Here is a 24,400-nt window from a genome sequence, read left to right as displayed (position 1 = left end):
CTAAAACCAATACAATGTAGGTCAATCAATATTTTCAAATCTTACTGAACAAACGTACATTTTTGTACTTTGTGTTATAAGTAATTAATTAAATTAGCATAATATGCAATCTAATCTCTGGAGATGTTTTTATTTGACACAAACGTGTAAACATGTTCTTAATTACGGAACTGTAACACGTCTCGGGCTCTGGGTTCTCAGTGTGCAGGAAGAATCAGCCGTTGCATCAGTATATACACTCTTTTTAATGATCATTTACAGTTTCTCTCAATCTCAATCTCAATCTCAATCTCAATCTCAATCTCAAAATTCTTCCTTCTCCGTCTCCCCTGGCTCGTCTCCTCTCCCGGGCTCCTCGCACTTCTTTTAACATAAGGGACAGGTGATTAGACAACCTGTTCCAGCTGGGTTGTCCACTCACCGGCTTCCGCACATGCCCTGCCCACAGAGACGCTTGGACCACGCCCCCCCGGACATATGGAAATAACCATAAAATGACCACAAGAAATACCAGTCATTTTGGTTTTACCGTACCATTTTGGCCGGGATTTGGGCCATTTTTTGGGTATTTTTGTGCAATATTCTAATCCAGGACATGTTTATTTGTGTGTAGAATGTGAAAGAGCAGGGTTGTGAAACTCGTATTTCTTGAGGGCCATATCGTAGTTATGGCTGCCCTCAGACGGCAGCTTCAAACAATGAATAATATATATGAATATAAAGATGTAAGTATTTGCAACATGATATTATTACAACTACCTATACACCTACACTGTAAAAATAATCTCTAGATTTTACAGTTAAAAACAGGCAACTCAGTTGCCTAAATTTTACCATAAAATATGGTGTTTTTTTGTTTTATTTACATCATAGCACTGTAAATGAAAAACTTTACCAAATTCTTCAATTCTGTGACTGAGAGGCCAGTTTTTGTTTTTTGTTTTTTACCGTAAAATATAACGTTGTTGTGTATAAATGCAAAAATGGACCCCCACTTTTGTTTTAAGGTACAATTCTAGCGACTGAACTGCCAGTTTTTTTTTCCCGTGAAATAATTTTTACATAAAAATTGATGTATAACATACTTTGAAATCATATTCCAAACAGATATTTAAGCATTTATTTTAATTTTAACAAAAGACAAGTTTGGACGTATGATAGTGTAATATTTGGTGCAATGTTAGGTACTATTAAAGTTTAAAAGATATGCAGTAGTATGCATTATATTTCCAGGATTTTGCTGGTCATATAGAAAAATGTGGCAGGTCAGATCTGGCCCCCATGCCTTTGGTTTGACACCCATGATTTTGCACATTTTCAACAATTCTGAAAATACACTGAAACATGCATACACTGAAAACATGTACTTTTACCGCAATACTGTAGCATTTTCATTGCGTCACTTCCAACTAAAAGCTATATAGAATTTAAAAAAATATATAGTCTTAACTTCAAATTTGGCTAGTTTATGAATAATTTTGGCAATGAGAATGAATGACACACAAAGACATTTAGGCTAAAGAAATGAACATCCCATGCAAGGTACAATCACTATAATAAACACATTACATTTTATATGCAGAGGATAATCGCTGTCTGACAATCAAGCAAAGGTACCCTATAATAAAGGGGTGTCAAACTAATTTTAGATCGGGGGCCACGTGGAGGAAAATCTACTCTCAAGTGGGCCAGACCGGTAAAATCACGGCAAGATAACTTAGAAATAAAGACAACTTCAGATTGTCTTCTTTGTTTAAAAATAGAACAAACACATTCTGAAAATCTACAAATCATAATGTTGTTGGGCTTTTTTTTTTTACACTTACACTTTTGGTTAATAATTTATTTGTCGTTATATATATTTTCTGATTGAATTATGTCATAATATTCATCAGTCAACTCATTGGTGTTAATTTTCATTCTATCAAGATAAAACAATGATTTCAAAATCAAATTAAGGGATCTTATCTATGTAGTTTGATCATTTTACTCGACTGATGTACTAAGATGTGTTTTATTTTGTACATATGTAGCATCATATAAAAAGATACAAATAATTGCTATTGCGGCCTCCAGTGGACACATTTACAACAGCTGTTTCTTTCATTAAAAAATGTCAGGTTTCCAGGTTAATTTTTATACTTAGCAAACTCTTCCTGCTGGCCAGATAATACCTGGTCAGGCCCTCGGGCCGTACTTTTGACACCCCTGCTATAATAGATAGGAATTCCACAATTTGTCAATACTGTTAAAACAAGACAGGACAGGATAATATTTCCTCTATACAGTATAATTGCTGTCTAACAATCAAAACGGAACATAAATATATTTTATGAAAGCAAAATTCTTGAGTTTTATCGACATATTTTCCGTTGTGGCAAAAAAAGGAGTTGGTTATGATCACATGCACAATAGTTATGAGGTAGTTCATGGACATGAAGTCAAGTGATGCTTTTTTCACAGTATTTGGTCTTCACCAGGAACAGCCCTCAAGCAAATAAGTCCACTATGAGAGCTGCCATTAAACAAAAAACGCTGTTTAGAAGCAAAACTTCTGAAAGTCACATGAGCTCCAACAAAGATGTTCAATCAAGTGTGTGTGTGTGCGTGCGGATTAGTGTGTGAGAACCAGCTACAAACACAATGATTAAAGAAGCAGTTGAAAAGATTACACAACATTTAGTCTCAAATCCTCAGGAAGCAGAGCAAAGTTCACTAAATTTGACCTTCAGTTCCCACTTCATTGATTTCATCTGCAGCACATTCACATGTCTGCCTCACAGCCAGGTGCCTCCAGCCCAAAACATGAATGTTATGTTGTATAGAATGTAATCTTATGACTGATTATACATTTGACACACTTACATACAGACCTTTATTTATCTGGAATTTGAATTTTAGTTTTGAGTGCATTACAAAAGATATCTGAAGTCTGGCACAACTTTAAATATTCCCCATTCAAATACATATCTGACTGTTTAAAATGTTAGATTTAGAAAAAACATTGCAACCGTTTTGTCAACATTGATTTTTAAGTAGGATAGTTTTAGCCTAGGAATGTTCCTTTCAGGTTTTTGAGCTATACCCATAATGATTATCCATGACTGAGATCAGTTGATACCAATACCGATAGAAATACGTTTATGAACTGTAATTCTTTCAAAGTATTTATGGCGAATGCTATTGATGGTTTAACAATATCAACCACAATATTTAAAGTATTTCATTATATGTCTTTAATTAAACAGTTGTTTGAGCAAAACAGCGTCAATACACAATAATTAAACAAAAGCAAAATCTACTATTTTACTATAAAAACTACTATATCTATACTATTTTCAAAATAATCTTACTCATCTCACCATATGAAATATAACTTACTTCACCGAGTATTATTAATTAATTTATTTTTATTGTGATTACTTATGGAGTATATTGTGAATAAATTGAGAATAAAAAAGTGAACACAAGTTTTAGCAACTGTTATGTAAAAGAAAAGGGATAGGATTAAACAAGCTCTGCTTCTTCCTACTCCTTTTTGATCATGTTGAAAAGAGAAACTGGAAATTGTGATTTATCATGTTGTATGCATCCATGTTCGAAATAAACTCAAATTTAACTCAACTCGACTATCTACTATTTGAAATCCCATGGTTTCTGCCCTCAAAGTCCTTTTGTGTCCAGGAAATTATTCTGAGTTTGTAAACCTTAACTGAAATGAAAAATATATATATTTTGATAAAATAGAAATATGGTCACACTAGTATCAATCATATACCGATACTACTCTTGGTATAGACGTTACCAATTTATGAATCCATCTGCGTTCCTCTTTCATGTCGTGTACTGACTGTGATAATGCTGACACACCAACAGATGTCATGTTTCCCTCTCTCTAAAATAGTTGTACTTCTCTTGATAATTTCATGATTATATCTGCTTACTGAGTAATATAACGTGGTTTCAACTAAAATTTAAACATTTTTATTAAGCACTTATTTATTGAATGCTACAGTGGGAGAAGTAGACGGCACGGAGGCAGGGACGTCGTTTGCTTGCAGCGTGTTTATTGAAATATATATCCAACCGTCCATCTTCTTCCGCTTATCCGAGGTCGGGTCGCGGGGGCAGCAGCCTAAGCGGGGAAGCCCAGACTTCCCTCTCCCCAGCCACTTCGTCCAGCTCTTCCCGGGGGATCCCGATGCGTTCCCAGGCTAGCCGGGAGACATAATCTTCCCAATGTGTCCTGGGTCTTCCCCGTGGCCTCCTACCGGTTGGACGTGCCCTAGAGAGGCGTTCGGGTGGCATCCTGACCAGATGCCCGAGCCACCTCATCCGGCTCCACTCGATGTGGAGGAGCAGCGGCTTTCTTGAGTTTGACACACGTGTAATCGACTGTCGAAAGTAAATTAATAGAAGTTCATTAAAACACACAATCTAATTTATAAATTAGATTTACACCAAGCGCACATTCTTACATACGTGTGCAACTTCACACGCTCCCGCGGAGCAGAGAGGTAGCGACATGGTAACATTAGTTGTGATGCTAACGGTGAGGTGCGGGTGGTAACACGAGAGAGAGTAGGTGTGAGTCTGGTAACAAATGTAGAAAGAAATAATTCCCAAGAAAAACAGCACGGGATCCATGGTGGTGGTTTGGCTTCAAGCGAGAATATGCTCAACATTTATGCGGCAAAAACGTTGCTAAAAAAAAGTAGCAGCACTGCTAATGTAGCATCATTTGAAAAGTCAGCAACTAGAGAATGAGGAGTGCTTGAAACTGCATTTCAACATCTACGGCTGGTTTTCACACCAACAGAATGCCGAAACAACCATTTCCAGATCAACGCCATATGAAAAAGAAAGTCAACAACAGAAGGAGATAACGTCCGCAGGAACATACCACATAGCGAAAGACATATACTATTCAGAAACAGAAGAATCAGAATCAGCTTTATTTGTTACGATTTGGTGGGCGCATTGCGATGCGCGGAGGTGTCGGCCCCAAGATGCCAAAGACGGGAGCAGGCAGGAGTGAAGGTAGGAGCAAGTTTTAATTATAAAATACAACAAAAAGAACACTTGTACAACGCCGAAAGAAAATGTGTGCCAACGCACGGAAAGCTAAATGCTAAAGGTAGCTAGGGTAGAGTTCACAAGTCCATATAGAGGCGCGAGCCGGGCGCGCGGAGGGAAGCTAAGAATTAGCAGGCTAAGTGCAAAAGAGAAAACCACACGTAACTGTTGCATAAAGCAAAATAAACAGCCAGGCTGAACTAAGGTAACAGGTGGGCTTAAATACAGGGAACATAATTACAAACCGGTGTGTGAACAGAGCGTGCAGGAGGAGTAAATGAAGTTGTCATGGTGACCATACAAAACAAGGAAGTGCGCTAACAAACGGGATCGCTAGAGTCCAAAACATGATCAAAACATTAGTAGGGGAATACAAAAGGACTTAAGCAAACTACATGTGTGATCCGGAAACCGGATCACAACATTATTGTCATTACGCAGGGTAACAAGATTGAGGCCATTCCATACAGTGCGATGTGTGCATGCAAGAAAACAATGTATAAATATATAAAAATTTAAAAAGTATAGAAGTGCAAAGAAAAGTGTGTAAGAGAACCGTGTACATTCTATACTCTCTGTACAGTGTACACTCTGTACACTGTGCAAATGTACACTCTAAACCCTCTGTACAAATGTGACTCTATACACTCTGTACAAATCTACACTCTATACAGTGGGTGAAATGAATATATACATGAATATCTACATGAAAAAAAACAGGGTGGTTAGTGGAATGGGTTATTGCACCGAAGAGAAGGCAGTTTTGAGGGACTATGGGGCAGTCCGTTCAGGGTGGTTATGACCCTGGGGAAGAAACTGTTCTTTAGCCTGTTTGTCTTGGTTTCAATGCACCTGTAGCGCTATTTGATTTCCTATTGTGCAGCTCATTTTTATCTGACAGTTATTGAAATATCTTGTGTGACATTATGCACAAAAGTGCACTTAATTTTTTTTTTATCTGTTGTAGTGGTGTTCTGTACAAAAAGTACACTGTAATTTAGTGTTGTTTTGATATGTAACCTTGGTGACATCATTCACAAAAGTGCACCTATGGATTGTTTTAAAATGTCTCTGACAATCTTGCACTTTCTGTTTGGAAATGACATGAACGTTTGTGCCACTGTTTAATAAGTGTTTAATAAATACAGTTTTGGTAAATTAACTTAGTTGTGATCTCCCTCTCTGCATGAAAGTTAAAAAAAATAGCATGTATTAATGCAGTATGAACAAGAATGTTTTAATGTAGACACATAGAATCATCATACTGCTGTGATTACATGTATCAAGTCTTCATTCAAGGCTAAGGCAAAATATATCGTGTATCGTGACATGGCCTAAAAATATCGAGATATTAAAAAAAGGCCATATCGCCCAGCTATAAGGCAGGGTGCGTTTTTTTTCCCATCCTTTGATTTTCTAATCTAGATCCTTTCATTCAGGTGGCTTGTCTCCAACTGAGCGTGGCCTGGCATGGCGCTTCCTGTTTGGGATGTACCCCTGCAGCTCCACTGCTCTAGAGCGACCTCTGCTGCTGGAGCAGCTGGCTGTACGTTACCAAGTCATGAAGAGAAAGTGGCAGAACTTCCTCCCTTCCGCTGTACAGATGCACCTCAACGGCACGGACGGTAAACCCCAAATATTCTTAACCCCTGAAGAGGGGGAGGGTGTGTCTCATTATAGGTAGTATGGTTAGGATGAAGTATATCTGTGTCTCTTATTACCTTTTTTTGACACTGAATTTATGTAACTGAATTATTTGCCTTTGAATTTTGTGAACTGAATTTTAAGATGTCAAATTATGTGGACAATTTAATTGGATGAAAAATTGTGAGTATAATATGTGTGTTTAAAATGTTAGTTTATAAAAAATTGTATGTGTAAAATCGCTGCATCAACTGCCTCTTTCTTGAGTTTCGAATTTGAGTTTTTGAAGCAACACATATTTCAGCATTTACAGAAATTCAGTGTCACAAAAAAGCTTTGGTCATAAAGATACAAATCAACATCCATAGTTATTGTGTTGATTACAAAAAGACATTCCATAAATGGCTGCGATGAGATGGCAACTTGTCCAGGGTGTACCCGCATTCCACCCGAATGCGGGTGAGATAGTCTCCAGCAACCCCCCGCGACCCCGAACGGGACAAGCGATAGAAATGGATGGATGACAATCGATAAATGGAACATGTAAAGTACAACAGCCAGAACTCAATAAACCAGAATGAAAATATGGATGATAGATGCTTTCTTACGTCATTGTTTTCTCTTATTGACTGCCTTTTTCCAGTGGCACGCAATCCACCATTTATATCAGCACTACAAACCATCAATAATATAGACAACAGACGCAGTATAACAAGCTTTCACCTGTAAATGTAGAGCTTGGCGGGAATGTAACGGACTTGGTGATAACGGGTTGAGACATCTCCAAACCTCTACACTACAACGTCATCTGGTGGAGCTCAGAATCAATATTAATTTATACACACAAAAGGAAAACATACCTTATTTATTAGATAAAATACATCATACTCACCAGAATTATAACTCATGTGTGGAGTGCAGATCACTATCAATTATGGCTTGTCAAACAGTTTTGCTCTGATCAACAGAGAACTGAGGGCGGAACAATGCGGAGCCTATTGTACGCTTGCATGCAGGCACTGTCAGGGGAATCTATATAGATTATATAGACTATAGACAGCGATTTTAAACTTGAAAAACAAGTCAATGGTGTATTAAAATCGTGTTTTTATCATCTTTGTCTTTTAGTAATGGTAAAACCGTTTTTATCTTTTAACCCTTTTGAACAAGTCGTGCATGCTTTTATTTCAAGTCGCCTGGACTACTGCATTGCACTTTATGCTGGCATTAGCCAAAAAGCTCTCTCCCGGTTGCAGTTAGTCCAGAACGCGGCAGCACAACTTTTAACAGGGGACAGGAAACGCCAGCATATAACCCCAATCCTTCAGAGTTTGCACTGGCTCCCTGTTCATTTTAGAATTGATTTTAAAACATTGCTGTTTGTTTTTAAATCTTTACATGGACTGGCACCTCAGTATATCTCGGACCTCATCCAAATTTACACTCCTGCGCGCGCCCTGAGGTCCAACAGCCAGTTCCAGCTCGTGGTGCCTAAAACCAGACTTAAGACCAGGGGAGACAGGGCCTTCTCTGTGGTCGGCCCTAAACTCTGCAACACTCTGCCCCTCCATGTTCAAACTGCTTCCACAGTGGAATGTTTTAAGTCTCGTCTTAAGACCCACTTTTATTCTTTGGCTTTTAACACTACATGAGTTGTGTGGTCCTCTGTCCTCTGTTGTCCTCTGTGTTTTTTTTTATACATTTTGATTTCTATTTTACTGTTTTAATTACTTTTACCCTTTAAAATTGTTTTTAATCTTATTTATTTTTATATTGATTTTATATTTCTTTATTTTTTGTTTTTATTCAGTCATTGGTGGAGTATAATATTGTTTTTAATATGGCTGTGCAGCCACACATATAAATAAAGTGGATTGGATTCAATCTGAAAGGTTAAAGAAACATCTCCATTCCTAATAAGTGACTTCTATTCTGAAGGATTTGGGCAGATTACATTGGCATGGCAACAAATAGAAGCAGAAATCTGATTGGACAAAAACAATCTAGCATTAACATATCGGAAGACAATCTACCAAATATAATTACTAGATCTTGGGTGTCTAACTCATTTTCATTGTGGGCCTCATCGCAGTTTCAGAAGCCTTTGAAGTACCGCGTCATGATATTACAATATTTACCCTTCATTTGCTTATTATTGTTCTTTAACAACAAGCTGATGGAAAACTTGCTTTGGAATCAAAAGCCAAAGTGACAATCAGATATAAAAGTTCAGCTAGTGTCAAATTTTCACTTCAAAAGGGTTCCAAAGACCAAAAAAAAAGCTTGCAATAGCTCAGACCTGGTTGGGCCCGTTAAACTTTTCAATCTGGCCGGCCAGCCATTCCCAAATCACTTGTTTAGTTCTTTAAGATCGAAACTGTAGCTGCCATTTTGATGTGCAGTGATGTTTTCAAACTACCGGAAGTCTTGAACTATACAAAGTATTTCAATGGTTGGAATCTGCGCTTTTGCATTATATACTAGTTACTATGGTATCCTACTGTACGTCACAGCAGGTCAGACGAGCTGCTGAATGGGTGGGCGGGTGGTGCGTTTCACAGAGTGTTTCCAGAGCGGCCAGCCTGAAATGCGGGGGTCAGGGACAGACGCGGAAAGAGATTTTTACAACAAAGTTCTAAAGTTTAGTGTTATATCAGATTGTAGTTCTTTTTTTCCCCTTTGTGTTCATATTTCGCTGTGTTTGTTGCATGTTTGTTGTGTTTCGCTTAATCGTTAAATATGTGGATTGAGAGGTGGTGTCACCTTCATATGTTGTCAATATTCAGTGTTTTATCGGTCGTAGTTAATATTGTAAATCCCACATTCTTTATTTTCATGTACATTCAAAATGTCTCGTTCAGTAAAGAAATGTCAAATTCCGTTCAGTTTTTTTTAGGCGCTCTGTCATAACGTTTTTAGCATTCAATCAGACATTATTGTGAGTTTTTGTATTAGTGTTCCTAAAAATAGATATATCGGCCCCTAAACACATTTTTTTTCTCAAAATTTGGCCCACCCAGTCAAAATATTTGCCCAGGCCTGGCTTGTTCTATAAAATAATACCGAGTTCAGAACTACATTTGTTACTTTTTTTTCTCTCAAAATGTTTATACATTGATCAATAAAGAAGAAATGCCTTATTGACATACATACATTATTTCCAGGCGATATTGCAAGCAACATAAAATATGTGGCCTCTGGGCCTTGAGTTTGACACACGTGTAATCGACTGTCGAAAGTAAATTAATACAAGTTCATTAAAACACACAATCTAATTTATAAATGTCGGTCGTTGACTTTGATCGTGTTTAGGCCTGCAGCGAAGGCATTGCAGGCCTTGACGGCCGACCACTGCTTATTTCATAACTCCCTTTGAGACTTGGCAGAGCGATTTTTCATCATTTCATGGTCACTTGCCGCCCTACTGTTAACAGTATCAGTTTCTTTAATACTTTGTTTGGTCTTATCTCCTACTTTTTTCAATGTAGCTGAGCTGGTTGCAGCAGTTAGCTACTTTCACCAGAGGCAGGCGCTGATCCAGCAGCATGAACAGAACCAAAATGACATGGTCCGACATAGGCTGGTATTCTTGGAGCTGCAAGCACAGGTTTGTTTTAAAAGCACCTGATTTACTAGTTGGAATAGAAGAAACTTGTACTTTTTATTTGAAATCAATCAAGATCCCTGGAAGATTGTATGATTTTTTTTTTTCTTTCATTTGTTGATCAGGATTATAATCAGAATGAAATTGTTTTAGCAATTTCAAAATCTATACTGTACCTACAACTACATAAGACAATGTAACACAAATACAGTTATTCCCTAATTCCTTTTGATTACATACAATTGTTTGAGCACAGTAAAGTCAATAGTGCAAAACAGACGGACTGAAAAATATCGATTTCATCACGCCAGTATCAATTCAGAGCTGATATCGATATGGTCAATATTTAGTTGGATTTCAGAATTGTCCACTTCGGGTTAAGATTAACTGTCTAATAGGGGTGTGAAAAAATTAATTTTCAAATTAATCGCAATTCTTATTTGTAACGATTCTTAACTGGTTAAAAAAAATCTAAAATCGTTTTTGTTTTTTTTAATCTGTACTGTCCAGCCACTCAGATGAATCAAATTGTTGATGTAGATACGAAAACCTGCTGTACAGATTTATATTAGTAAAGAGAAGTGTGTGATACTTCGGTTATTACCTTTTTTTATTTGATGTTATTAAATGTTTGGAAAGACTTTTATTAAGTAAAACCATTTTTCTTTTAAGTAATATAGAAATGCATCACAGCTGTTTATCTATTTTATAGAATAATGTAGTTATTTATAGAACTGACACCCAATGTTACTAAAAAGTATAGATTTTGAATCGAGAATCGTTTTTGAATCGAGAATTGATTCTAATTTAAATCGTTACCCCAAAGAATCAAATCAAATCAAATTTTGTGGTGCCCAAACATTTCATAGCCCTACAGTCTAATTCTAAAATCAATGAACTAGAAAGCAGTTATACATACGACCAATCAATTTTATTTGTTAATTTATAATTTATTAAACACGTGTATTTCACTACAATGGAAAATGGTCCCCTGTTTGTCCTCTGATGAAGTGTGTTGTTTACCATGTCTTAAGTTATTGTGTTATAATTATGAGATAGGTAGACACAAAAATGCCATTTACATGTGCATAGTTTAGCTGTGATATGACAGGCTATCTGTCACTGCCTGATTATTTTCTTATGTTACTTAACAGTTTAAGCAAGATTTTATGTTGTGCATGAGAAATACAAAATACAGTAGTACCTCAATTTATGAGCTTGATTGGTTGTGTGACGGCGCTGTTAAATCAAAACACTTTAATCCCAAATCAACGTCGGCCGTCAAAACAACACAATTTTAATATGTAACATAACTTAAAAAAAGAAAAACTAACTTTTTAGAGAATAGGTTTTGTATTAAAAACAATACAATAAAGAATGTACTATACGAACAATAACAATAGATTCATGATGATAATAATGTGCAGTATTTACCTTAAAGTGTGGACTTTTTCAGTATCTCATTTCAGCTGCTTCTCCGTCAAACACCCCATCAGCAGCTTCTCCATATTGTCATAGATAATTGTCCTCCGTTTAGATATTATTTTGACATTTTTGGCCGGCCTTTGACTCATTCTGCTTCAGATTGGCACAGTGATACGCTTTAATTGCTTCGCTAAATTAGCGACACGCTCAGTCATGATTTTTAATTCAACAAAAATGATCATCCCAGCACTGTCCTTCATACTTACTTACTTCCTTTCCAAAGTTGTAAAACAAAGTTGTGTTGCTCTCTAGCTATAATCGAATGTTCACGAGTAAGATCAGATGTTCACAGTAACATTAGCTTGTAACTAAAACGTTTGCTTGTAATTTAAAGCATACCAATTAGCTCTTATCTCAAAACACTCTTAAAAGGGAACCACACTTTTTCATGAGAGACAAGAAGACAAATGTTTTTCGTTTGTTGGCAGTCTAACATGTAAAAATTTGATTGTGGTCAGTGGCTGGCAATGCCGCTAATGGGAGCAATCAAGTCAACCTCTAAATCACTTTCAAAATGCATTCAAAAACCGCCAACAATTCTTAATTTACGTTTCGTAATCTTTATAATAACCTTTACCTGTAGCCACATGGTTATTCTTTTTTTTAATCGTTGTAACATGCGTTGGTATTGGCCATAAAAGCTAAATATGGAAGTAGATTAGCTATCTTATACGTCATCACCTGAATTGCGTTTGAGTTTGTAATGCACAACATAATGTGATAAGACACCAATCTGTACTGACTGAAAAACATGAACAATTATATTACAGTATTTGTAAGTATTAGCCCCCATTTCATGTTTTGTTTGTACACAACGAGCCAGACAGAGTATGCTGTCTGTTATGATACACGCATGACGTACTGTGTGTATCATGATCAATTTTAAGTGTAACTCGATGGGCAGTTGTCTGATTACGTGTTTTCCAGCTTATTTTGGGTAAGCACTCCATTTATGTCGAAATAGAATGACTCCAAGTTCCCTATTTATAGAGTGGTCCCTTTTCACATCACTCTCTCGGCTTCCGTCTGCTCCAACATTTCACCCTTCTTTCGTATATTCAGCTTCAAAAAGATAAGGTTGTGACTCCTCACTTGTCCCAAAAACATTCATCTTTATTGTCTGTTACCAAGTCTGCCATAATTACAACACACTTGTGTTGGTTTTTGGAAGTAGGAACACATATTTGTTGCCGGAAGTCGGAAGTGCGTATGGAAACAGGAATGAATGCGCTGCTATGGAAACAGGAATAAATGCGCTGAGGAAATCAATTGTGGCAATGATTAAAATGAGGTTCAGTAAATAGTGTACATATTGTTATGATCGTGTCTGTTACTACATTATATATAGACTTGCAGTGTGTATACAAAATGTTGTACAAAAGGATCATCAGTGGCCACGGATGAAGCGCTGGCTGTCCAAAGTCGGGACCCGGGATGGACCGCTCGTCTGTGCATTGGTTGGGGACGTCTCTGTGCTGCTGACCTGTCTCCGCTCGGGTTGGTCTCCTGCTGGCCCCACTATGGACTGGACTCTCACTTTTATGTTAGATCCACTATGGACTGAACTCTCACAATATTATGCTAGATCCACTCGACGTCTTTTGCACTGGTTGCCCAGGGTGGGGTTTCCCACATTTGCGGTCCTCTCCAAGGAGAGGACCACAGTTTTTCCTTGCCCGGATGTGGGATCTGAGGGTGTCATTGTGGCTTGTGCAGCCCTTTGAGACACTTGTGATTTAGGGCTATATAAGTAATCACTGATTGATCGATTGATGATGGAGGGTTTTGAAGTTGTTTGAGGGCTTTGAAGGCTACAACAGTGACTCCCATTAGCCGAAATTTGCAAAGCGTTTTTTAACCATTTTTAAAATCCAAACAGAAAAAATTTAGAAAACATATGTTCTTGTCTCTCATAATTGTAAACGATAGGCAACATTCCCAAAAAGAGTGCACTTCCCCTAAGTTGAGGTACTGCTGCATTCTAATTGTCTTTTTTTGTTTTCAGATATTGTTTGAGCGTGTTACATTCGACAAGGAAGAGGTGCAGGAAGCCATTCGAATCATTGATAAGGACGTTCCAAGAACTACCAGAGATCTAGGATACTACCAGTACGGACCTTGTCTCATTTTTCTTTTAATAGTTATTGTAGATCAGATACATTTACATATTTTAAACTGCAGGCAATGAGATTGTTTATATTAATAAGGGTTTGATTTGATGTGTGCACTTTCCTGTGTTATATTAGTATTCGCACAATAACTTGTTTTTTAAGAAAATGCATCTTATTAAAATCTGAAAATGTTCTCTGTACATACATGCTGGAATGTCAAACCAAGTTAATCCAGATTTAGCATTTGATAGAATTCAACATGTTCAGTTCCTTCTTTTTTAATGTTATTAATTTACGTAGATACCTGTACAGTAGTATCTTATTACAATTTTTATTTTTTACCTTTTCCTTAGAGAATAATTTGTGTGTTTCCAGAGGTGAAGGTTCAGGGAATCTGTTGGTGTTGAGAGACATCCTCATCACTTATGCTGCTTTTCATCCAGGTTAACGATAAGTACGATCTATTTACTTCGGTCATATTCGCACCGGCTAATCTGAGTCAGCATCTGTTTGTTGCCGTGTATTGCAGAGGTGAGTTACGCCCAGGGAATGAACGACTTGTGCAGCCGATTCCTTGAGGTTCTTGATTCGGAGGTGGACAGCTTCTGGAGTTTTTCCTCTTACATGGAGAAATTTGCGAAGGATTTCAGAGAAGATGGTCTGTACAGAAAAATAGGTAGGTCCGACTGTATTTTCTATTTCCATGCCGTGAAGTGGGCTAAACAAGAGCAGTGTCTTTTAGAGTTGGAGGCAGCCTTGTTAAAAGAGTTAGACCCTCAGCTTCATGTCCACTTGGTGACAGACAGCATGGAGAGCTTCACCTTCTGTCACAGGTATTTCGCTTTTAGTAGCTTAGGAGTATGTACACTACAATGTTTTCACAGCATTTTGACATGGTCTGTAAAATATCAGTACTCATGGTCCACTGCATTTTTTTCAAAAGGCAGTTTTTGTCCCCTGCAATTTTCAACGTCAAAAAAATAACGTTACCCTATTGAAAAGTGACAACACTAGAGCCAGGGGAAAGACGGCTGCTCAGGCAGAAACTTGTCCTTTGAGGCCGCCATAAGCTGATTGATTGGTTTTCTGGGGGTTCCTTTTAGCCGACGTTACAATGATTGGCAGCATGCAGAAGCTGACAAATTTTTGGTCAGATGCAAGACATTAGCGAGTTGGCCTCCACACGGCAATCATGAACAAGTAAGACAAATAAAACATTCAAACAAGAGGAGTCTAGTGCACCACTCAAAGGTTGTGTTGCTGAAAGTAAAGTTGTTTATCAAAAAAAGTAAATTTTTTTCTTTTATACAAAAAGTAAATTATTGAACAATTTATTTCCCATTTATATCACCCCAAAACAATGCATCTAGCCCCTTTTAAAGTATGCCTCCTGATCACAAGCCAGTTTTGGAAAATCCATGTTTCATCCCTGCTGGTCCCATAGTTTTCACACGTACACATCCTGTGCTGCCTCAGTTATATTATGACCAAACATTATTCGTAACAAACTGGTTCGTTTGCCCTGCATATCATTCTGGCCAATTGAGTTTGACTTAAAAATTGGCCATAATGGGGTCAAAGAAAGTTGCGCCTGCCAGCAATTTGATAAAGACGGTCTTTGCCAAGAGTCTTCTATAAAGGTCAATGTGATGCTAAATGTACATGTATTTAATTTATTCATAATATATATGTATTTCACGTTGTTTTCTGTATGTACAATTATACTTGTTCACTGTAAAATGTGTTGTGTTAACATTTTTGGGTGTCTGGAGAAGATTTATTGGATTTACGTTATTTTTTATGGTAAATATTGCTTCAGTTTTGTACGATCTGGTTTTCATCTGACCTTTTGAAATTGATTACTGTTGAACACCGAGGTATCAGTGTATTAAGATCAAGGAACTTTGAATTATTCTGCCAAAAATACGTAATTGTTTAGCTACTTCTTTGACTTTTCGGTTACATATTGTCATTATAGCATTGCTAACACTACAAACAGCATGGCTCAGAGTGATAGAGTGGTTGGCCCCCAAACCAATGGTTGCGCGGGTTTGATCCTCTTTGCCCCTGTGACTATGTAGAGGTATCCTTAAACAAGATACTAAACCCACAGTAGCTCCTGATGCTGCGTCATCAGCAGGTGAATGTGGAAATAGTGTCAAAGCCCTTTGAGTACCTTAAAAGTAGAAAAGCGCTATACAAGTATAATCCATTTACCATTTACCAGCATCATGCTTTAATGGCCCAAGTATAATTTAAAATTACACACATTACAGTGCATGATGTGCAAAACACTCTCTCCACACTTCCCCGTATTTGACACATTTTAGCAGCTTGATATTTCTGATTGATTACAAAACTTTAAGGAGGTCATCAGGGAAGTAAACAAGGTAGGAGTCGAATTTTCACATGCTCTTAATATTCAATGGTTCATCGTTTGTACTTCATATTGCATAGTGGTCAGAGTCTGATGTGATGGGGGTTGTTAAAGTTGAAGTTGTTAAAGTCATGTGTTGTTGTTCAGTCTGTTATAGCTTGCTTTAATCAATGCAAACTGTTATTGATTACCTTAAAGCAGGGGTCACCAACGCGGTGCCCACAGGCACCAGGTCGCCCGTAAGGATCAGATGAGTCGCCCGCTGGCCTGTTCTAAAAATAGCTCAAATAGCAGCACATACCAGTGACCTGCTTTTTTTTTTTTAATTGTATTTATTTACTAGCAAGCTGGTCTTGCTTTGCTCGACATTTTTAATTCTAAGAGAGACAAAACTCAAATAGAATTTGAAAATACAAGAAAAGATTTTAAAGACTTGGTCTTCACTTGTTTAAATAAATGCATTATTTTTTTTACTTTGCTTCTTATAACTTTCAGAAAGACAATTTTAGAGAAAAAATACAACCTTAAAAATGATTTTAGGATTTTTAAACACATACCTTTTTACCTTTTAAATTCCTTCCTCTTCTTTCCTGACAATTTAAATCAATGTTCAAGTAAATTTATTTCTTTTATTGTAAAGAATAATAAATACATTATAATTTAATTCTTCATTTTAGCTTCTGTTTTTTTTGACAAAGAATATTTGTGAAATATTTCTTCAAACTTATTATGATTAAAATTCAAAAAAATTATTCTGGCAAATCTAGAAAATCTGTAGAATCAAACTTAGATCTTATTTCAAAGTCTTTTGAGTTTCTTTTAAAATTTTTGTTCTGGAAAATCTACAAGAAATAATGATTTGTCTTTGTTAGAAATTGTCATGTCTTGTGATCATGTTTTGTTTAATTATGTTCTGTTTTGCTTAAGACTCCATTGTTTCCTGTTTTTGCACTTCCTTGTTTGCCTTGTTACCATGCCAACCAATTAGTTTTTTTTACCTTGTCCCCATGTCACGCACCTGTTTTCACTAATCACCACAGTATTATTTAAGCCACAGTTGCAAGGTAGTCAGCCTGGCGACATCACCTTCTACTCATCCTCCACACCCATGTATCCACGCAAAAGACCCATGTTCCTTTCTCGTCACAATAAGTGTTTTTGTTTTGGTTGTTCATAGTTTTGCCATTGTGCAAGTATTAGTTTATGTCCATAGTTTTGCCTTAGTGCACGTTTCTGTTTTCTTAGTCAAGTTTTGAACCTCCATTGAGAGCGCCTTTTGTTTATACCCTTTGTTTTTTGTAATATTTTTGAGTTCAGATTAAAGATGTCACTACCTTCATGCCATGTCCGTTCCAATCATTTTGCACCATGGGAAAACAAACCCCACCAAAGTCTATGCCTTGACAGAAATATAGCTTGGTCCAATTTGTTATATATTCTAACAAAGTGCAGATTGGATTTTAACCTATTAAAAGCATGTCATCAAAATTCTCAAATTAATCTTAATCAGGAAAAATTGCTAATGATGTTGCATAAATTTTTTTTTTTTTTTTCAAAAAGATTCGAATTAGCTAGTTTTTCTTTTCTTTTTTTCGGTTGAATTTTGAATTTTAAAGAGTCGAAATTGAAGATAAACTACGTTGCAAAATTAAATTTTCATTTTTTTTGTGTTTTCTCCTTTTAAACCGTTCAATTAAGTGTTTTTTTCATAATTTATTCTCTACAAAAAACCTTCCGTAGAAGGGAAAAAAATGTACGACGGAATGACAGACAGAAATACCCATTACTTTTGTTTTATATTTATCTGTTTCTATATATACTGTGAGAAATCATTAAGATGATCAGTGTTTCCACAAAGATAAATATAATTAATTATAAATAATAAATTAGAGTTAAAGGTAAATTGAGCAAATTGGCTATTTCTGGCAATTTATTTAAGTGTGTATCAAACTGGTAGCCCTTCACATTAATCAGTACCCAAGAAGTACCTCTTGGTTTCAAAAAGGTTGGTGACCCCTGCCTTAAAGAGTGGATGTCAATAGTATTTCCTTCCAACTGCTGTTAATCAAGTGTTATTTTGGTTGTTACATCACAGTCTCAGTCACAGTCTCTGCTCTGCAGCAAAAAAAGCATTTTTTATGTGTGTTTGTGTATGTCTGTCTTTGCGCTTGTGTGTGTTCTATCAATGCTTACTTAATGGGGACATCGCTCTGTTTACACAGTCACCTTTAGGGGACCTCTGATTATATGGGGACAAAAAAACAGGCCCCCTAAAGGAAAACCTGTTTAAATGATAGTCAGATCCATTCTGCAGATGCTTAAGTGATTTTTAAGCTTTGACCCATAAAACATGTTTACTGGTTAGTTTGAGTGTGAGACATTTGCACATTTGCATCATGTCATATTTAATATGAACATTTTTTTAATGGTCCTCAGTAGTCACGAACAAATATGTGTGAATTATGCAAAATTATTTAAATGTGGTCCCCATTAACCATATTAACTCATTCTTACTGGGTCCCCAGTAAGAATTACACCACATTACTTCATCAATCCAGAGATTTAAAGACGTGTATGAGCTAATTGGGCAGTGGCCATTTTACCTAATTTTTTTATGCCTCCATAACCTGTAGAAAGGGTGGTCCCCACAAGTAATGATCAAAAACTTGGTCGCCATTCCCAATGATAACCAGTGTGTGTGTGTGTGTGTGTGTGTGTGTGTGCGGGTGCGGGTGTGTGCACCTCAGATGGCTGCTGCTTGGTTTCCAGAGAGAGTTCGAACACAGTGACGCTCTTCGTTTATTCGAGATCCTGAGTTGCGACCACCTGGAGCTCATTTCCCAGCAAGTAGACCGAGCCCGTCATCAGGAAAGGCTGGCACAAACATATTGCACAGGTAAAACCTACAGCTGAAGTGGCCATAAAAAAACAACAAATATATATGTATATATATATATATGCATATGTATGTATGTTTTTCCAGATGATGGGTGCGAGTCACAGCTTCAGGCTGTCAACACAGACTTCACGTTTGAGTTGTTTATCTGTGCGGCCATACTGCTAGACCACAGAGACACTCTGCTGCAATGTCGAGATGAAGTCCAGCTGATTCAGTTCACCACCAGGTTGGCATTGTGCTAAAATACAAACCCCGTTTCTATATGAGTTGGGAAATTGTGTTTGATGTAAATATAAACGGCATAGAATTATTTGCAAATCATTTTCAACCCATATTCAGTTGAATATGCTACAAAGACAACATATTTGATGTTAAAATTGCTAAAAAAAAAATTTTTTTTGCAAATAATCTTTAACTTTAGAATTTGATGCCAGCAACACGTGACAAAGAAGTTGGGAAAGGTGGCAATAAATACTGATAAATAGAATAGAAAGTACTTTATGGATCCCTGGGGGAAATTCAGCAAGTTGAGGAATGCTCATCAAACACTTATTTGGAACATCCCACAGGTGTGCAGGCTAATTGGGAACAGGTGCGTGCCATGATTGGGTATAAAAGCAGCTTTCATGAAATGCTAAAGAAATTCAAAAACAAGGATGTGGGGAGGGTCACCAATTTGTAAGCAAATTGTCGAACAGTTTTAGAACAACATTTCTCAACTAGCTATTGCAAGGAATTTAGGGATTTTACATTCTACGGTCCGTAAAATCATCAAAAGGTTCAGAGAATGTGGAGAAATCACTGCACGTAAGCGATGATATAATGGACTTTTGATCCCTCAAGCGGTACTGCATCAAAAACCAACATCAGTGTGTAAAGGATATCACCACATGGGCTCAGGAACACTTCATGAAACCACTGTCAGTAACTACAGTTGGTCGCTACATCTGTAAGTGCAAGTTAAAACTCTACTATGCAAAGCGAAAGCCATTTATCAACAACACCAAGGAACGCCACCGGCTTCGCTGGGCCCGAGCTCATCTAAGATGGACTGATGCAAAGCGGAAAAGTGTTCTGTGGTCTGACGAGTCCACATTTCAAATTATATTTGGAAACTGTGGATGTGGTGTCCTCCGGAACAAAGAGCAAAATAACCATCCGGATTGCTATAGGCGCAAAATTCAAAAGCCAGCATCTGTGATGGTATGGGGGTGTATTAGTGCCCAAGGCACGGGTAACTTACACATCTGTGAAGGCACCATTAATGCTGAATGGTCCATACAGGTTTTGGAGCAACATATGTTGTCATCCAAGCAACGTTACCATGGACGCCCCTGCTTATTTCAGCAAAACAATGCCAAGCCACGTGTTACAACACCGTGGCTTCATATTAAAAGAGTGCGGGTACTTTCCTGGCCCGCCTGCAGTCCAGACCTGTCTCCCATCGAAAATGTGTGGAGCATTATGAAGCGTAAAATCCGACAACAAAACCCCGGACTGTTGAACAACTTAAGCTGTACATCAAGCAAGAATGGTAAAGAATTCCACTTTCAAAGCTTCAACAATTAGTTTCCTCAATTCCCAAACGTTTATTGAGTGTTGTTAAAAGAAAATGTGATGTAACACAGTGGTGAACATGCCCTTTCCCAACTACTTTGGCAGGTGTTGCAGCCATGAAATTGTAAGTTAATTATTATTTGCAAAAAAAATAAAGTTTATGAGTTTGAACATCAAATATGTTGTCTTTGTAGTGCATTCAATTGAATATGGGTTGAAAAGGATTTGAAAATCATTGTATTCCGTTTATATTTCCATTTAACATAATTTCCACACTCATATGGAAACGGGGTTTGTATATATATATATATATATATATATATATATATATATATATATATAAAATTTATTTTCACGACTATTTACATTGTAGATTGTCACTGAAGGCATCAAAACTATGAATGAACACGTGGAGTTATGTACGTAACAAAAAAAAGGTGAAATAACTAAAAACCTGTTTTATAATCTAGTTTCTTCAAAATATCCACCCCTTGCTCTGATTACTTTTTCGCACTCTTGGCATTCTCTCGATAAGCTTCAAGAGGTAGTCACCTAAATGGTTTTCACTTTAAAGGTGTGCTTGAAGAAAATCGAGAAAATGCCAAGAGTGTGCAAATTTGTAATCAGAGCAAATGGTAGTTATTTTGAAGAAACTAGAATATAAAAAATGTTTTCAGTTGTTTCACCTTTTTTTGTTAAGTACATAACTCCACATGTGTTCATTCATGTTTTGATGCCTTCAATGACAATCTACGATGTAAATAGTCATGAAAACACATTGAATGAGAAGAAGTTGTGTCCTAAATATTGGCCTGTACTGTATATGTATTTGTATTTATGAAAATATATGGATACATTTATATGTATATACATAAGTGTACATGTATATGTATATACAGTATATATGTATATATATATATATATGTATGTATACATATATTTGTATGTATACACACATATATATATATATATATATATATATATATACACACACACACACACACACGCATTGGAGACATACTGTACATCAGAAAAAAGTCACAATATCTGTGTAATTGTTGGACCAAAGCTAATGACAATATTAGCAAATTGAGGGTAATACGTTTTTTTGGGTCATTCTGTGTATTTTGTAGGTTTATCTTGCAGTCAATAGGGTGTTCGATAACCTGCCGGTCACGAACACACTATCGACTGCAAGTTAAACCTACAAAATACACAGAACGACCAAAAAAACTTTTTACCCTCAATTTGCCAATATTCTCATTAGCTTTGGGCCAACAATTACACATGTAGTGAAGTGCATCAAATACGGCCGAAATATTCTATTTTGACAAAAAAAAGCATGTTTTATTGTACGTTTATGAGCTGCAGCATGTTTAAAACCATATTTAGACGTGACATTACGTTTCTTTTGTCAGGAAGATTAACATTACAGCCACACAAGTCCTTGGTAGCAAATGTAGTGCCTGTAGTTTAGTTGGCCCTACTCTCTCTATACACAAGTTTGTCGTATTTTATACACTACTGCCATCTACACTGTCTTGACTTTGCAACTGCCTGCAGAGTCGACTATGTACAGTACTAGCAAATATAACACAGAAGTGTAAAAACACAAAATAACGCAACAGGTCAGTCTTGCATGTTGGGTACAAAAAAATTCCTTAAAAAAAAAGAAACATCCATCCATCCATTTTCTACAGCTTATTCTCTTTAGGGTCCCGGGGGGCGCTGGTGCCAAACAATAAACATTTATTAACACATCTAAACACAAAATTACAGGATTGGTATCGTTGGGTACCAGCATCGATTGGCACCAATCCCTGTTCATGTAATATTTCTTTTTTTGTTGTTGTTATTGGTCAGAGATTAAGCCCTTTCAAAAGGTGTTCATTATTATAATTTAAACTGCCTGCAGCTCACTATTTTGCATCCCAACTCTCTGAAAATGTCTACAAAGTTGAGTCCAGTGTGCAGGTATACCAAGTCCAGCGATTGTAAACAAAAAATGCAAATAACATTACAGTCTCTGTATGTGTGTGATGTTTACTTTGTGTGCAGCCTTCAGGGAACACTGGACTTGAACAGCACGCTAAAGAAAGCGGAGCGTCATTTTTTCAACTACTGCAAGCGCTGTGCTTGGGACTCCATGAGCAACCACTGCAGAGCACACAAGAGCAAAGAAGAAGACTTTCTACATCAGCTGCGTTGTTTATTTGTTTTAAGATAGAAAACATTATTCCAGTTCCCGGAACATTTCTTCGTGTCTTATTGTTTATCCTCCTGAGGGAAATGTATCGTAGCAGTGTAGCACCAACACAAGTGTTTGTTTTTTTTTCACATGAAATGTCAAAAGAAAATAATGCCATTGCTTCAGAACGGACTTTGTTATGTGATATTTCACTCGTGGAATGTGACACGCCACAGAATTCTCTGAAACTTTTGATGATATTATGGACCGTAGATGTTGAAATCCCTAAATTTCTTGCAATTGCACTTTGAGAAACGTCGTTCTTAAACTGTTTGACTATTTGCTCACGCAGTTGTGGACAAAGGAGTGTACCTTGCCCCATCCTTTCTTGTGAAATACTGAGCATTTTTTGGGAAGCCGTTTTTATACCCAATCATGGCACCCACCTGTTCCCAATTAGCCTGCACACCTGTGGGATGTTCCACATAAGTGTTTGATGAGCATTCCTCAACTTTATTAGTATTTATTGCCACCTTTCCAAACTTCTTTGTCACGTGTTGCCTGCATCAAATTCTAAAGTTAATGATTATTTGCAAAAAAAAATGTTTATCAGTTTGAACATCAAATATGTTGTCTTTGTAGCATATTCAACTGAATATGGGTTGAAAATGATTTGCAAATCATTGTATTCCGTTTATATTGACATCTAACACCATTTCCCAACTCATATGGAAACGGGGTTTGTAATATTTATAATAACAAGTTGACAGATGGGAATAAAGGAAATGTCCTGCATGAGCACATGTTTTACCACAGTTAATTATTGAATTACTTTTTTCTGTGCTAATACAATAGTAACACGGCCTTCTTCATAGAATTTGGTTGTTAGCTAGAGTACGGACCCGATTTACTAAGCTCCAAATATCGCGTTCTAGACAGTGTGAGCCGTGTATAAAATAGCGCGTACTATTAGTGGGTGTGGTGCGTGTACTCCGGCTTCTTCCCACTTCCAAAGACATGCACCTGGGGATAGGTTGATTGGCAACACTAAATTGGCCCTAGTGTGTGAATGTGAGTGTGAATGTTGTCTGTCTATCTGTGTTGGCCCTGTGATGAGGTGGCGACTTGTCCAGGGTGTACACCGCCTTCCGCCCGCATGCAGCTGTGATAGGCGCCAGCACCCCCGCGACCCCAAAAAGGGACAAGCAGTAGAAAATGGATGGATGGATGGGTGTTGCGTGTGATTAACTAAGACTGTGTGTGCAATTGTTAAGTGGTGCAGACCACCTTTTGAATGAGCATTTTGTGTGTACTACACAGAGTCTAACCAGGGAGACACTCATCTACTACACATTCATGTTATCATGCTCCTACCTGTGGCATTATGATAGGTTTTCAAACATGCAGGAGACATTAACCACTTTTTATGGGCATTTTCAAAGCAGGGGTGCAGTACATC

The 24,400-nt window shown here is 37.1% G+C and overlaps 1 protein-coding gene across 2 annotated transcripts in view; it reads left to right on the top strand.

The window, feature by feature from the left end:
- Window positions 1-23,739, top strand: part of si:dkey-238d18.4 (TBC1 domain family member 15) — a 28,049-nt gene extending 4,310 nt beyond the window's left edge. Inside the window, exons 1-10 of one of the 2 annotated variants that reach the window (XM_061916024.1) lie at window positions 4,515-5,040; window positions 6,516-6,701; window positions 10,209-10,327; window positions 13,815-13,918; window positions 14,296-14,363; window positions 14,450-14,596; window positions 14,663-14,753; window positions 19,045-19,193; window positions 19,281-19,422; window positions 22,812-23,739. In XM_061916024.1, the coding sequence (XP_061772008.1) occupies window positions 4,986-5,040; window positions 6,516-6,701; window positions 10,209-10,327; window positions 13,815-13,918; window positions 14,296-14,363; window positions 14,450-14,596; window positions 14,663-14,753; window positions 19,045-19,193; window positions 19,281-19,422; window positions 22,812-22,980 (1,230 nt within the window). In that variant the 5' untranslated portion in view covers window positions 4,515-4,985 and the 3' untranslated portion in view covers window positions 22,981-23,739. Of the gene's footprint in view, window positions 1-4,514; window positions 5,041-6,515; window positions 6,702-10,208; window positions 10,328-13,814; window positions 13,919-14,295; window positions 14,364-14,449; window positions 14,597-14,662; window positions 14,754-19,044; window positions 19,194-19,280; window positions 19,423-22,811 lie in introns of those variants that run through there. The other variant, XM_061916023.1, reaches the window with a different exon arrangement.
- The last annotated feature ends 661 nt before the right edge of the window (window positions 23,740-24,400 follow it).

The sequence above is a fragment of the Nerophis ophidion genome, linkage group LG11 (genome assembly GCF_033978795.1).
Source record: "Nerophis ophidion isolate RoL-2023_Sa linkage group LG11, RoL_Noph_v1.0, whole genome shotgun sequence".
NCBI lineage: Eukaryota > Metazoa > Chordata > Actinopteri > Syngnathiformes > Syngnathidae > Nerophis > Nerophis ophidion.
This window is presented reverse-complemented; position numbering and strand designations above follow the sequence as displayed.